Source organism: Theropithecus gelada, chromosome 4, assembly GCF_003255815.1.
Source record: "Theropithecus gelada isolate Dixy chromosome 4, Tgel_1.0, whole genome shotgun sequence".
Taxonomy (NCBI): domain Eukaryota; kingdom Metazoa; phylum Chordata; class Mammalia; order Primates; family Cercopithecidae; genus Theropithecus; species Theropithecus gelada.
The window spans coordinates 74,804,562-74,820,053 of NC_037671.1; the positions used below are offsets into that span (position 1 = coordinate 74,804,562).

General features: G+C 40.2%; 1 protein-coding gene across 2 annotated transcripts in view; it reads right to left on the reverse strand.

Annotated features, from left to right (window-relative positions):
* Positions 1–15,492, reverse strand: part of IMPG1 (interphotoreceptor matrix proteoglycan 1) — a 145,506-nt gene that overhangs the window by 20,611 nt on the left and 109,403 nt on the right. For both annotated transcript variants that reach the window (XM_025382211.1, XM_025382210.1), the window contains 2 exons: positions 9,780–10,312; positions 6,518–6,737 (listed from right to left, as the gene is read on the reverse strand). In XM_025382211.1, the coding sequence (XP_025237996.1) occupies positions 6,518–6,737; positions 9,780–10,312 (753 nt within the window). The remainder of the gene's footprint in view (positions 1–6,517; positions 6,738–9,779; positions 10,313–15,492) is intronic.

Consider the following 15,492-nt stretch of genomic DNA (forward strand, 5'->3'; position numbering starts at 1 on the left):
TGGAGTAACCAAAGAAACCTGGCACTCCCAGAAATGTCTACATTTTTCTTCTGCATTTTCTGGAATAGTCCCTCACCCCCCTTTCTCTTCCTGGGCCCACTGCCATCATACAGCAAGACCCAACTCAATATTCACTGTCTGTATACGAAGCCTGCCATGATATCCCTTTGCCTCTGTAGCATTAATTGCTCTCTCCTCATTACTTCTTAAGATTTCTTTCTGCTCACATCCTGATTCTGTATTTAACAGACTCTATTATGTCTTTTTGTATATACTTCCATTTTTCTCATTAGTTATTTAGCTCCTTGGCAGGGGGCAGAGATGGGGTCGATTCATCTTTTGGTCCTTGTGGCTATCATAGTGTCTGACTCATAGCAGATAATCCATAAATGTTCACTTCATGTATGAGTGAACAGGCACCCAAATCATGATTACATTATCATTTACTTGTCTAACTTCTCTGTAACAGCAAAGATAAAGGCCAGAGAGAGGCACAGGCTTGAGTAACTGTTGATGATTTAAGAAAAATGATTCAATATTTGGAAATAAGGAGAAAAGTTGACTGTGTGGCCTCTTCAATGTCATGTTAGAATACAACAATCCCACCCAGTAAACAGAGACCACCTGTGGGCCAATCCGACAAGTTGCCTGCTTTTGTACAACATGCAAGCTAAGAATGATCTTTAAATTTTTAAATGGTTAACTTTTAATTAGTTATATAAGTACCTATATAATTTTTGCCTTTTGGCTTTCAATGCCTAAAATTTTACTGTTTGGCTTTTTAAGAAAAAGTTTGCTGATGCATGGAAAGCAGTAACTTCGTTTGACTCACTATTTTCTGCGGATTATGGTCCAGGCATTTTACAACTCTGTAAAATTAGAAAATTGATGGTGCAATGATTGTAGTTTCTGTTTTATATTTACCAATCTTATTTCATCATTCTCTTTTGTCCTCTGGCTACCTAAAATTCCAATTTTCATATTCTCTTTAAACCAGCTTTGTCATCCTACCAATTCCCTTATTTCAAAATTAAATAGGACTTTGACATATGCTCAGTATCTACTTTATGACAATTATGGTTTTTACATTTTGAGGATGATTCTTTGATAAGGGTTAGGGGAGGCAGGGATGGGTAGGGCTGGTGGTTTTGGAGGCTGGGGGGACACTGGATGTGAGGTGGGAGGACCTTCTTACCCTTCAGTGTTGCGGACCACTAGCTCTAATCTATGTCTACCACGAAGGTGGTCAGGGAAGGGTGAAAGAGTAAGAAAACAGTAATGCAGTTTTGCTATATTCAACTGTCCTGGCTGGAAAACATTGAAATGATAGGATCCCCTCTCTAGTTTCCAAGGATAGATTCTTGAGATTCTCTCCTAGAGACAAAGCCAAGTACTTATTCTTGACATACAGAATTTCCAGCAGCTGCCTTTATTTCTTGTTAAAGATTTCTCCCTTTTAATTCTCTTCCAAGGAGAATTTTCTCAGCAGATTGGATCGTCATCGTTGAGTTCAAGTAAATACTTGAAAGATCAAAACCTCAATCAGGGCCATTCCTGTTTTGCTTAAGTGACCTCCTCTTATCATCAGGGATTTTGGGCATCAGTGTCTCTTGGGTCTCTCTTACTACCTGCTGGAGGATGGGCACTGCAGTGTATCAGCCCAAGCCTTCCGTAACTGAAAAGTCCACACCAGCAATAGAGCCAAGAGCTGGGTAAATTGGAATTTGAGTTCTTGTTTTCTAGGAATCTGAAGTAATTATCTTCACTCCGGATCCAGGGTCCTGAGAGACAGCACAATCTGCTGGTTGCACTGGTTGGTTGTATTAGGGACATTTTAATCAGCTCACCTGTCAGTCACCGTGATAGCTTACACTCAAATATACCACCAAAAGGAGAAAACCTGGATCAGCCAGTCACACTGGATAACTAGGAGCAAAATAGCTGTCATATTGCTAGGTTTAAAACAGAGGAAGAAAATGATTGAAAATCATCTGCACAGTTTCCCTTAAAATTCCCCTTTAAAATTTAGATATGTATTTCTCTTATAATAATGTTGTATGTATTTCCCCAGACTAAAATTGTATAGGAGTACTGATGCTAGAAACACTTTTCTGTAACTGTATAGGCTTTTTTTAAGAACAGCATTTTAAATTTCATGTTCACAAAGTTTTATAAGTTATGCAGATTCAGAGAATTAAGAAGTTAATTAACTCTATTCAAAAGCAATGGTGGTGAGAATTTTTGGGTTTTAGTACTGTCTTCTCCCTGGATTGGAACAAGGCTTTGAATGGAAAAAGGAGGTGTGAGTGAGGGTGGTGTTTGTGAATCTGTTTGTGCACCTGACTACCACACGCTTTGGGGTCGCTATCTCCTCCTCCTCAGCAGCCTCACCCTCCAACGGGAGCTCGTACTGCTGTGTGCCCTGCATGGTTAGTGGTCCCCTCTGAATCTCGTATTAAAAATCTGCTCTCCAGTGCTGGAAGTGTGGGCCTAATGGGAGGCGTTTGGGTCACAGGGGCAGATCCCTCATGACATGAGTAGATTAATGTCCTCCCTGGGAAGGAGGGGTGAGTGAGTTCTCACTCTGTGAGCTCCCACCAGCAAAAACAGCCTGGCATCGCCCTCTCCTTTGCTTCCTCTCTTACCGTGCGATCTCTGCACATGCTGGCTCCCCTTTGCCTTTTGCCATGAGTGGAAACAGCCTCAGGCCCTCACCAGAAACAGATGCTGGCGCCTGCGGAAAGATGAGCCAACTCTTTTCTTTACAAATTATCCAGCCTCAGGTATTCCTTCATAGCAATACAAACAGATGAAGACAGCTGGTATTCTGTCTTCCCAGCCCTGGACCTTAGTGACTGCAGCTGGCTGCTTAGTCCTTGCTATTCCCGGCCATCGAAGACCGTCTCATTGACCAGCCTGGAGGGACTAGAGTTCCTTTCATTTATTTCTACTCCTACTTTCTCTCTTCTGTTCAGGCTTAACAAAATGAGACTTAAAGAAAACTCAGTGCTCTCTTCATTATGAGACAATCCTTTAGTGATGTCCAGGCCCACAGGAATTTACAGGAAGGCTGGCACAAAAGAAACTTGTCCTTAAAAAGTCTGTTAGAATGAAAAAGATGTAGTTTTGATCCCAGCGTAGTTCTAAGATGTCCCTTTTCTACTGCAGTGCAAATTCCTTTGGGCAGGGATGGATTTTCGTGCATTAACATGTTGTATAGTGGTGGATGAATGCTGTTCTGGATTAAGCATGTAGAAGATGGTCAATGTCCTGATCATCAGTCCAGCACCCACTTCCTGATTACATGGGTGAACCCAGCCTTCGCCTTTGGTGAAATGTCTAAACCAGAATCCCCAGCTGTGCATGAAGGAGCCCACAGAGTCAGTGACTATTCCCTGTGCCCCTCTCTGTTCCTTGCCTGCTCCTCCCTGCCTGCTGGTACCTTCCTCCTTCCCCTCACTGTTGACTGGAAGGAAAACCTTTGAGGGCAGTTTACCACAGTGGCTTCTAGCTATGCATAGTGTAGTATAATTAGGAACCATTTTGGATATTGGATTTACCCATTTGGATTTACGTAGATGAACCCACACAGTTCATTGATGATTTTTAACTTTATAAAATCCATGTTTGACTTTCTAATTCTGCTGTCCTCAAGCGCTTTGATTGAACCATCATCATTTGGCTGATGCTTAATGATATCCTAAGCATCAATTAAGACAAGCATCACTATGTCCTAACTGGTGCAACACAGCCAATTTTTGGCAGATCTTTTGCATAGATTTATTATTTTATACATTTTCAATATATATAAAATTTAGATTTTGTCACTCTCCAGGTATCTGGTAAGGAATAGAGTATGAACTATAAGTTCACTGAGGTGCTTAGTGTAACATTCAGTGGCTTCTGCAAAGTATCTCCCTTGTAGTTACCATGAGTGGTCATTCAATCATTCAACAGTTTTTATTCGGATTCACTGCTTTTCCTGGCTTTACATGTTAATTTCTTCAAAAGTATTTCAGTTGGTGCAGGCTCAGGGTTGAGCTACCTCTGGAAAGCAAGCAAGTAACTTCCCAGGTTGTCCAGCGGGCACTGGCTTTCCCCTACTTTTCCACCACTAAAAATAAGAATTGGGCATGTATGCCATAGTTCACTGGGTAGGCTGGAGGCATTCTTAGGTAGCTCAGCATAAATATGACTCTGCAGGGAGTGAAACTGACGTTAGCACCATCTCATGCTTACGACCTTTGGCTTCTTGGAAGAAAAGCTGCATAGCAGAACTATTCACAAGAAATTAGTGAAAATAATTTCAGTTCCACCCCCTCCACAAATACCTTGTCATGCTACTTTTTATTGTTTTCGCTGGTACCTTATGCAGGTCACAAATTGATAGTCAAGTTAATTATGACAATGTTGCAATAGTAACTACTAATGTTTATTAAGTAACTACAATTTGTCAAATGCTATGCTAAGTATTGTAAATTTCTTTCAGTTAGTCCTCATAATGTTACTATCTCCATTTTCTTTTCTTTCCTTTTTTTTTTTCTTTCTTTTGTTTTTTGAGAGGAGTCTCCCTCTGTCGCCCAGGCTGGAGTGCAGTGGGGGCAATCTCAGCTCACTGCAACCTCTGCCTTCTGGGTTCAAGGGATTCTCCTGCATCAGCCTCCTAAGTAGCTGGGATTACAGGCACCCACCACCATGCCAGGCTAATTTTTGTATTTTTAGTAGAGACAGGGTTTTGCCATTTTGGCCAGGCTGATCTCGAACTCCTGACCTCAAGTGATCCATCTGCCTTGGCCTCCCAAAGTGCTGGGATTATGGGTGTGAGCCACCACACCTGCCCCAAATTTCTCCATTTTCCATTTGCAGAAATTGAGTGCTGCAGTTAGCACACAAGATTCACATTTAGGGCTGGGGATCCCCAAGACCATGACTATGCTGTGCTTGCTTCCAGTATCAACAGTGTCCCTTATACACCCTGACAGTGCACTAACAGCTTCCCACCCTCTTTCTAAGGCACTACTTAAGTGGCATCTACACTGAGGAGCTGCTCCCGACAGCCGCACACCTGGGTTCTCCCTTGCCTCAACTTGGCTTTGGACGTTGACCTTGTGCTGGTGGATGGGTCCCTAAGTAAGCTGTCAGCTCCCTGAGGGAGGAAGGAAGGCAGGGGATTGTGCTATGACTTCTTCAGTGCTTTCCAAGTTCTCCCCATGTACTTCCTGCTAGCTTAATCAATTGGTTGAAGAAATTAGCCTCCTGATCCTAACTGGCAAAGACCCCTAGTTCCTTCTCAGTTCTGAAGTAGTTTTCCGGGGAAGAGGCAGTGTCTTACATGCATTTAGGAGGTTTGATTTCTTAGGGGATCCACAGGGCTTACTTAGCTGCTCCTGTTTGGAGGTAAGTGCTCCCAGGCTCAGTGCCTACAGGCGGTCTGACTTTTTAAGGATCCTGTTTACTAAGGTACTGAGGCAATTTGCTTAAAGTTGCTCAAAGCCCTGCTCTATCAAATATAAATATCTCCCACTGAGCCTTTTTGGTTTGCATTTTGCCCGAGGCCTCTTCCTTCTGCTTTCATTGTTAGTCCACAGAGAGCCAGAGAGGGTGTTAAAGATTCACTCCACTAATTCACAGCCAATTAGGAAGCTTTGTTTTGAATTTGACTGGGAGGTAGCTTTGGCAGAAATCGGGAGCCCTCCCTACCTTGCACTCCAGGGAATAAAGGACTTCTTTCAATTGGTTAGAAAACAGAATTTTGAAACTAATGGTAAAAACAGTTTCCAATTTGGTCACAGCTGGTTACAATGGTGCACACACTTTGCTTTATTATCAGAGCAAATGTTTGCTTTCTCTTATGTGACTTTGGGCTAAGCTCCCATGTCTTTAAAAGTTTTCTCCTTGTCTAACTCTTTGCTTTAATCTTCACATGGAAGCTGATCTGTAGTATACAACCAAAAAGCAAATTTATTTTCTTTCTTTTTTTTTTTTTGGTGATGGCAAAGTGACTTTCTCCAAGTTTGAATTTCTATCTAATGATTATTTTTCTTTCCTTAGAATGATGTCTCTGATCCTGAATTACGTGATGAAGTAGCTATTCTGAAAATGAACTGTGATTGAAAGACTGCTTAGGTAGGAAGCCCCGAGGTTGTTGCAGAGCACTGAGAAAGTGCTTTTGACTTCTAGCAGAATGTAAATTAGCTTGGCTGTGGGCTACATTAAAAAAAATCTCTTAAACACAGCAAAAGTTTTGCTCTGTTTAAACTTAAAAGTAAAGCTCTCAGATTGTGCAACAAGAGGTGTGCTTGTTCATTGCTTTGTGATACAGGAAAATGTTCACTTGCATGTCTTTGGACTCTACCTTTCTAATGACGTGCTCCACAGCTTCCAAAAGGTTGTTTTATCTAGTGTCATTTGAGTTTGATTTTTGTGGCCTAAAGGTTGAAATATATGCTTAAAAACAGAACAAAATAAAACAACATGAACAAAAATCTCCTTCACTTTCTGGGTTGGATTCTCTTACCTGGTTCAATGTTGAGGGAGTAGCTGTCTATTTCCATATGGAGTTGCTGGGCTGCAGCGGAACGAAAATCCTCCAAGACTCCATGCACGGCCTTGGTGAGGTTATACGGCACCGACTTAGCAAACTTCATTTTGCTATTCACAATCACACTCCCGTTTCTGAAGTTAAGTATTTCAAGTTGCTTAAATCCTGTAAGATTGGATCGTAGATACGGAACCAGCTGCAAAATAAAAGATGGTTTACTCTTAACTGCGTTCTAAGTGCTCAGCTGCTGCTAATTCCACTTACACTCACTTTTCATTAACTGAGGCATATATTTTAGTTCCTTTTTATTGTTTTGATTTTTGTTTTTGGATTTAATGTGAGACCAGAACACCACTACTTAATGGTTGATTTGCAGTGATTATGTTCCATATTTCCACGTTTCTGTCTGTGTATTGAGATGGATGGCTGTGATTTTTTTCATGGTGAATTGTGAGAACAGATGATTTTTAAAAACCCGAGCCAGTGCTATTAGCAAAGCAGGAATGCCAAGATGAGTTATTAAAAGAAAGAAAAAAACCAAGTAAATAAAGATATGTTCCAAACTGAGCCCAGGAGCAGACTGACCGATGTCTGTGTAAATGGGACATCTATTTGGATGCATCCAATTTGAAATGGTCTATTAAAATAAGCATCAGCTTAAACATCAGCATGTCTCTCCACGCAGTAAATGGTTCCTGGCCAACACAAATGTGGGGCACTGGAAACAGCAGGAAACTGGCAGTTAGGAGAGTTGGGTGCCAGTCCTAGAACTGTCCCTAACTAGCCGTGGACCTTCATCAAGCCCTGTAATCACTGTGTTGTACCTCAGTACCCTTATCTGAGTTGTGAGGAAGAACAAAAAGTGATCCCGAGGCAAGCCCTTTCCAAACTATCATAATCTCAACAGTATGCCCCATGGCATTGTGTTTCAGAGTCCCACATCTGCCTCCTGTGAGCCACAGCAATCCTAGAGATCATTTTTCAGAAATGTCTGAAACTCAGTGATGTCTACTTTGTCCTTGGCTCTGAAAGTGAGCCCCCTCTTTCATGAATTGTACTATGAACCCAGACAGCACAGAGATGCAAGTGTCAACCTCCTAGGCATGACCCAGACCTGATTTGTATTTGCCCTTGTCCCCACCCCACCACAATTTTGACTCTGACCCAGCCCCACATTCTAGTACTTCCCTCACAAGGTTTTTGTGTGAGTAAAATGAAATTTTAAACAAACTGTGGAGCTTCCCTTTTCAAGCTACTGTCCCCTGATGTTGCCTACTTACTTTGACTAGCCTCATTCTTGGTGTCTTAGCATTGCTTTGGCCGGGGAAGAGATTCCCTGTCTTCACCTAGTGTGCAGATAGCTGGGTGCTGCTTCTCCCAAATCCATTTTCCTCTTTTCCATAGAAAGAGGCTGCTGATCCAGAGAGCACATTTTCCAGCCTCCCTGCGGCAAGGATGGCCATGTGACTAGTTCCCACTAACATGATGTGGGCAACTTTGGTGTCTTTTGCTTAGGAGAAAATTGCTTTCTCTAAGCTTCCTCCCTGCTTCTCACAAATGGAAACAGGGATGTACCAATGACCCAGCTTTGACCATGTGAATGAGGAAATGCCCGTGGGGTTGGCAGAACTATAAGATGGAGGAAGTGTGGGTCCCTGAATGACATCGTAGAGCAAAGCTGTCCTACCCATCAAGTGAAAGAGAAATAAACTTGCATTGAATGAAAGTCACTATATCCTTACCTCTTCATTATGGCAGCTTAGCATGAACCCTAATTAACATACCACGGTTAGTTTGTCAGAGGCATGTGAACCAGAACAACTCCATCTTGAATAGGAGCTGGGTAAAATGAGGCTGAAACCCACTGGGCTGCATTCCCAGACAGTTAAGGCATTCTAAGTCACAGGATGAGAGAGGAGGTCAGCACAAGACATAGGTCATAAAGACCTTGCTGATAAAACAGGTTGCAGTAAAGAAGCTGGCTAAATCCTACCAAAACCAAGATGGCCACGAGAGTGACCTGTGGTCACTACTGCACTCCCATCAGCACCATGACAGTTTATAAATGCCATGGCAATGTCAGGAAGCTACACTATATGGTCTAAAAAGGGGAGGCATGAATAATCCACCCTTTGTTTAGCATAGCATCAAGAAATGACCATAAAAATGGGCAACCAGCAGCCCTCGGGGCTGTTCTGTCTGTGGAGTAGCCATTTTTTCATTCCTTTACTTTCTTAATAAACTTGCTTTCATTTTGCACTGTGGACTTGCCCTGAATTCTTTCTTGCGTGAGATCCAAGAACCCTCTCTTGGGGTCTGGATTAGGACCCTTTTCTGTAACAGGTTCACTGGGACTCTGTTCCCTGAGACTCTCCCAATATCTACTCACCTCATTATAAATGGTGTGGGATGGGGAGATGGCACAGATAAAATCTTACTTTAAAGCAAATGTTCACTTGAGAAATTGGGTTTCATGTGGATTTTAATCTGTGTAATGATTTAACTTACATGAAGCATACATTTTTTACTATTGTCAGACATTCTGCAATCTGTGAGATATGCATTGTATAATTTATTTTAATTAGCCATGAATGTGTAGAGATAGTACATAGTTCAACATTTCTTATGGTATATGTATTTCTCATTGTACATGTAGAAACAAAATAAACATGTGAGTTTGGGAGTATCTTATTTTCAGAGATATATGTCATAATAATCATCTTTTCACTTTCTTTATTAGGGACTAGGAATGATAAGCCATTTAGTCATTTTTTAGGTTAACAAGAACTTGAGGGGAACTAAGAAAGGAACCCTTACTCCTGAACTCCAAGCCTCTTATGTGCTGGACAATTCTAGCTTTGTACCCTTCCATAAGATTAACACAATTTAGAAAATGTTCACTCTCACTATTTTTAGATTCCACATTCAGTGCTTGAGTGTTATGTATTATTCCTGGATTAACTAAGTTAGGAAGAATTATAATGAAAAGAGTTTAAGAATAAATTTATTCCCACAAGGTTGGGTGGCGGTGTCTTCTCATTTGTCTATCACAGAACTCACTTCCCCAACTGGATCCAAATTCATCTCAAAATTCTAGTTGAATGTCTTCAGCAACAGCTGTCTTAGCGATTTGTTTCTACTAACCCTCATTGCTCAAGACAGCTAATGATTATATTATAAAATAACAACAAGGAAAGAAGAGACAGAGAATTGAGAATCGTGAGCAGTGCCCACTCACCAGCTGTGTGAATTGTTGCTCCAGAGCTCGGTACTCCAGGGAGCTCTTGTTGAACAGGTCATTGGAGAAGGCCATGTTAGCAACACGCAGACTGAAGAACACTACCAGCTCTCGGCCCTTGGGGGCAATGGTCATAGAACTAGTGGTGATATACTGTAAAGCTGAGACAGGAGTGGTATCCTCCAAGAAATGATCCGGGACAGAAACATATTCGCTGAGTTCTGCTACCTCAGATGGGGCAGGAGTCTCAGACAGATCCATTTCATCTAGGTCTCTGACAATATCTTCACCACCTGCACTTGACCTGCTGTCATCTGAAGATGCAGGTGGATGTGAAATTCCCAGAGTCAGTTGGCTGATTGCAGAATAATCACTGGTGGGGATGGTGAGCGCTGGTACTAGCACTGTCTGGTCAATGGCCATTATATCTGTGGTGCCTTGATCAGTCAGAGAGATGATACTTGATGCTGTAAAGAAAGGTGGAGTTTCTGATAGGGAGGTAGAGGCCATAGCAGGGGGAGACCAAGAAATGTCTGTGGGGGAAGTACAATTTCGTTATTGAAATCAATTTCATTATGTCCAAGTATTCCTCAAAGAATGGAAAGTGAAAAAAGGAAAATTCCAATTAAGCTTAACTTAAGAAAATACATAGCATTTGCATAGATCATTTCAATAGTCATTTTTTTAAAAGAAGATAAATTGGAACAGAAAGGGCAGGCAGCCCTTTGTCCCAGCCTAGGGAGACAAACAGTGGATCCCTGCACCCATTTTATTCAGGCCCAACAGTTCTTGATATATGAGACTAAAAGAGCGCCAGTTAACTAGAATTTCTGGAATTACTGCCTAGCCAGACACGATACACTTGGGAACCAAGTAGTAGAAACTGACTGAGTCACCAATTGGTGCCAAACTGCCGCTGGCATTGGAACAGATTTAGATCCCTCATCCCCATATAGAACTCCCAGACAACTAGGTGTGCAGTTTTGGCCCAGAAATTTTAATCATTTTCCAATAATGCAAGCCTGCATTTTATGCAGTTGGATTTTTTTGGTTACTAAAATGATGTTTTGGTATTTTTACCACTTAAAATTTAAATTATGCTTTTCCAAAACTGAGTAAGCTAATTGAATAGCTTGTCAATTTGCAAAATGATACTGGGAGTATAAAGGTGTTGGTGAACATATAATTTGAATGTTACATTGACCATAAAATTTACTATTTATTAATATTTAAAACCTCTCAATTAGCTGGGTATAGTAGTACACGCCTGTAATTCCAGCTACTCAGGTGACTGAGGCCTGAGAATCTCTTGAACTTGGGAGACAGAGGTAGCAGTGAGTTAAGATCATGCCACTGCATTCCAGCCTGGGTGACAGAGTGAGACTCTGTCTTAAAATAATAATAATAATAATAATAATAATAATAATTAAACAAAGTAAAAAACCTTTGCCATAGTTACATTATTATACTCTGACAATTTCTATCACCATTTTGCATTGCTATCTTGGGTAAGTACACATTGAACTACCAAAGTCTATCCCTTTTTTTGGTACAAAATGAAAATAAATATTTCTAAACTAAGAAAGTGGTGGAAACTTTCAGATAAACAGATTGTTGAATTATTAAAATATTCCATTAAACCTAAATCCAGAGCCACTGATGATATTTAAGACATTAAGTGAAAAAAACAGGAAACTTTTTGTGATTTCTTCAGTGGCCTGTTGGCAAATATGCAGGAAAACTCTATTGAAATCCAAATGCTAAGCATGATAAATGGACTGTCTGGATGCAGATATAATCTTTGGGCTCTCAGTCAGCTAATTTACTACAGTGAAATTACCGAAACTAAAACTCCAAGTGATAAACAGCTCTGAAAGTTGGAATCATATTAGTTTTATTACTTTCTTAAAATAAAACCTGTCTGTTGGTGAGTTATGCCAGATTTTAGAGAAGCACCCTCTTTTCTCTCCCCTGGGGAGGGTACCTGCGTGCATCTTCTCATAATTCACTCAATTGTGAGAAATAATATTACCTAATATCTAAGATCTCTCTGGAGATACACTTAAAGTTTTGTTAAAATCTCCATTGCTATGGGCTGAATGTTTCTGTCCATGCAAAACTTGTACGTTCAGGCTCCAATCCCCAGTGTGATGATATTTGGACATGGATCTTTGGGAGGTAATTAGGTCATGAGGGTGGAGTCCTCATGAATGGAATTAGTGGTCTTGTAAGAAGAGACTCAAGAGAGATGATCTCTCTTTCTGCCATGTGAGAATATAGCAAGAAAGTAACAAACTCCAAACTAGGAGGAGAGCCCTTGTCAGGAATAAAATCTGCAAACACGTTGATCCGCCATTTCCTGGTCATCAGAACCGTGAGAAATAAATTTCTATTGTTTAAGACACCCACTCTATGATATTTCATTATGGAAGTTTGAATTGACTAAGATACCCACAAACAGATCTGGGATGATAAATTGAAAGGATTTGATTTGACTTTTTTTGTGCCATGGGAAATGCATTTGAATCTGTGTTCCTATGATGTGATCTCTGCTCCTGCAGGTGATAAGAGTTGGCAAGAAGCACAATGATAGATGTCTGCATTTTGCTCTTTTGCCAGCATTTCATTACTCATATCTTTCTTACTACATAGACTTTAACCTGCTTAAAATAGGTTTCTGCATTATGTCATCAATCAACAAAAATAAATTTCTGGCCATTTCCCTTTGTGACATCTTTTTTTTTTTTTTTGTACTTTAAGTTTGAGGATACATGTGCAGAACATGTAGGTGTGTTACATAGGTATACACATGCCATGGTGGTTTGCTGCACCTATCGACACGTCATCTACATTAGGTATTTCTCCTAATGGTATCCCTCCCCTAGCCCCCCACCCCGTGACAGGCCCTGGTGTGTGATGTTCCCGTCCCTGTGTCCATGTGTTCTCATTGTTCATCTCCCACTTATGAGTGAGAACATGCGGTGTTTGGTTTTCTGTTCTTGTGTTAGTTTGCTGAGAATGAGGATTTCCAGCTTCATCCATGTCCCTACAAAGGACATGAACTTATCCTTTGTTATGGCTGCATAGTATTCCATGGTACATATGTGCCACATTTTCTTTATCCAGTCTATCACTGATGGGCATTTCGGTTGGTTCCAAATCTTTGCTATTGTGAACATTACCACAATAAACATACGTGTGCATGTGTCTTTATAGTAGAATAATTTATAATCCTTTACATATATACCCAGTAATGTGATTGCTGGGTCAAATGGCATTTCTGATTCTAGATCCTTGAGGAACTGCCAAACTGTCTTCCACAATGTTGAACTAATTTACACTCCCACCAATAGTGTAAAAGCATTCCTATTTCTCCACATCCTCTCCAGCATCTGTTGTTTCCTGACTTTTTAAGGATCATCGTTCTAACTGGCATGAGATGGTATCTCACTGTGGTTTTGATTTGCATTTTTCTAATGACCAGTGATGATGAACTTTTTTTCATATGTTTTTTTGGCTGCATAAATGTCTCCTTTTGAGAAGTGTCTGTTCACATCCTTTGCCCATTTTTTAATGGGGCTGTTTGTTTTTTCCTTGTAAATTTGTTTAAGTTTCTTGTAGATTCTTGATATTAGTCCTTTTTCAGGTGGATAGATGGCCAAAATTTTTTCTCATTCTATAGGTTGCCTGTTCACTCTGCTGATAGTTTCTTTTGCTGTGCAGAAGCTCCTTGGTTTAATTAGATCCCATTTGTCAATTTTGGCTTTTGTTGCAATTGCTTTTGGTAATTTAGTCATGAAGTCTTTGCCCATGCCTATGTCCTGAATGGTATTGCCTAGGTTTTCTTCTAGGGTTTTTATGGTTTTAGTTCTTACACTTAAGTCTGTAATCCATTGTGTGTTAATTTTTGTATAAGGTACAAGAAAGGAGTCCAGTTTCAGTTTTCTGCATATGGCTAGCCAGTTTTCCCAACAGCATTTATTAAACAGGGAATCATTTCCCCATTGCTTGCTTTTGTCAAGTTTATCAAAGATCGGAGGGTTGTAGATGTGTGACATTATTTCTGAGGCCTTTGTTCTGTTCCATTGGTCCATATATCTATTTTGGTACCAGTACCATGCTGTTTTTGTTACTGTAGGCTTGTAGTATAGTTTGAAGTCAGGTAGCATGATGCTTCCAGCTTCGTTCTTTTTGCTTAGGATTGTCTTGGCCATACAGGCTCTTTTTCGGTTCCATATGAAATTTAAAGTAGTTTTTTCTAATTCTGTGAAGAAAGTCAATGGTAGCTTGATGGGGATAGCATTTAATCTACAAATTACTTTGGGCAGTATGGCCATTTTCATGATATTGACTCTTCCTATCCATGAGAATGGAATGTTTTTCCATTTGTTTGTATCCTCTCTTATTTTCTTGACCAGTGGTTTATAGTTCACCTTGAAGAGGTCCTCCACATCTTTTGTAAATTGTATGCCTAGGTATTTTATTCTCTTTGTAGCAGTTGTGAATGCGAGTTCACTGATGATTTGGCTCTCTGTCGTCTATTATTGGTGTATAGGAATGCTTGTGATTTTTGCACATTGGTTTTGTATCCTGACACTTATCAGCCTAAGGAGATTTTGGGCTGGGACGATGGGATTTTCTAAATATATAATCATGTCATCTGCAAACAGAGACAATTTGACTTCCTCTCTTCCTATTTGAATACCTTTATTTTTTTCTCTTGCCTGATTGCCCTGGCCAGAACTTCCAACACTGTGTTGAATAGGAATGGTGAGAGAGGGCATCCTTATCTTATGCAAGTTTTCAAAGGGAAATCTTCCATCTTTTGCCTATTCAGTATTACATTGGCTGTGGGTTTGTCATTAACAGCTCCTATTATTTTGAGATAGGTTCCATTAATACCTAGTTTATTGAGAGTTTTTAGCATGAAGGGCTGTTGAATTTTATAGAAGGCATTTTCTTCATCTATTAAGATAATCATGTAGCTTTTGTCATTGGTTCTGTTTATGTGATGGATTACATTTATTGATTTATGTATGCTGAATCAGCCTTGCATCCCAGGGATGAAGTCAACTTGATCGTGGTGGATGAGCTTTTTGATGTGCTGCTGGATTCAGTTAGCCAGTATTTTATTGAGGATTTTTGCATCAGTGTTCATCAGGGATATTGGCCTGAAATTTTTTTTTTTGTGTCTCTGCCAGGTTTTGGTACCAGGATGATGCTGGCCTCATAAAATGAATTAGGGAGTATCCCCTCTTTTTCTATTGTTTGGAATAGTTTCAGAAGGAATGGTACCAACTCCTCTTTGTACCTCTGGTAGAATTTGGTTGTGAATCCATCCGGTCCTGGGCTTTTTTTTGGTTGGTAAGATATTAATTACTGCCTCAATTTCAGAACTTGTTATTGGTCTATTCAAGGATTCTACTTCTTCCTGGTTTAGTCTTGGGAGGGTGTATGTGTCCAGGAATTTATCCATTTTGTCTAGATTTTCTAGTTTATTTGCATAGAGGTGTTTACAGTATTCTCTGATGGTAGTTTGTATTTCTGTGGGATCATTGATGATATCCCCTTCAGCATTTTTTACTGTGTCTATTTGATTTCTTCTCTCTTTTCTTCTTTAGTAGTCTGGTTAGTGTCTTTGGTAGTCTGGTTAGTGGTCTATCTTGTTAATCTTTTCAAAAAACCAGCTCCTGTATTCATTGATTTTTTGAAG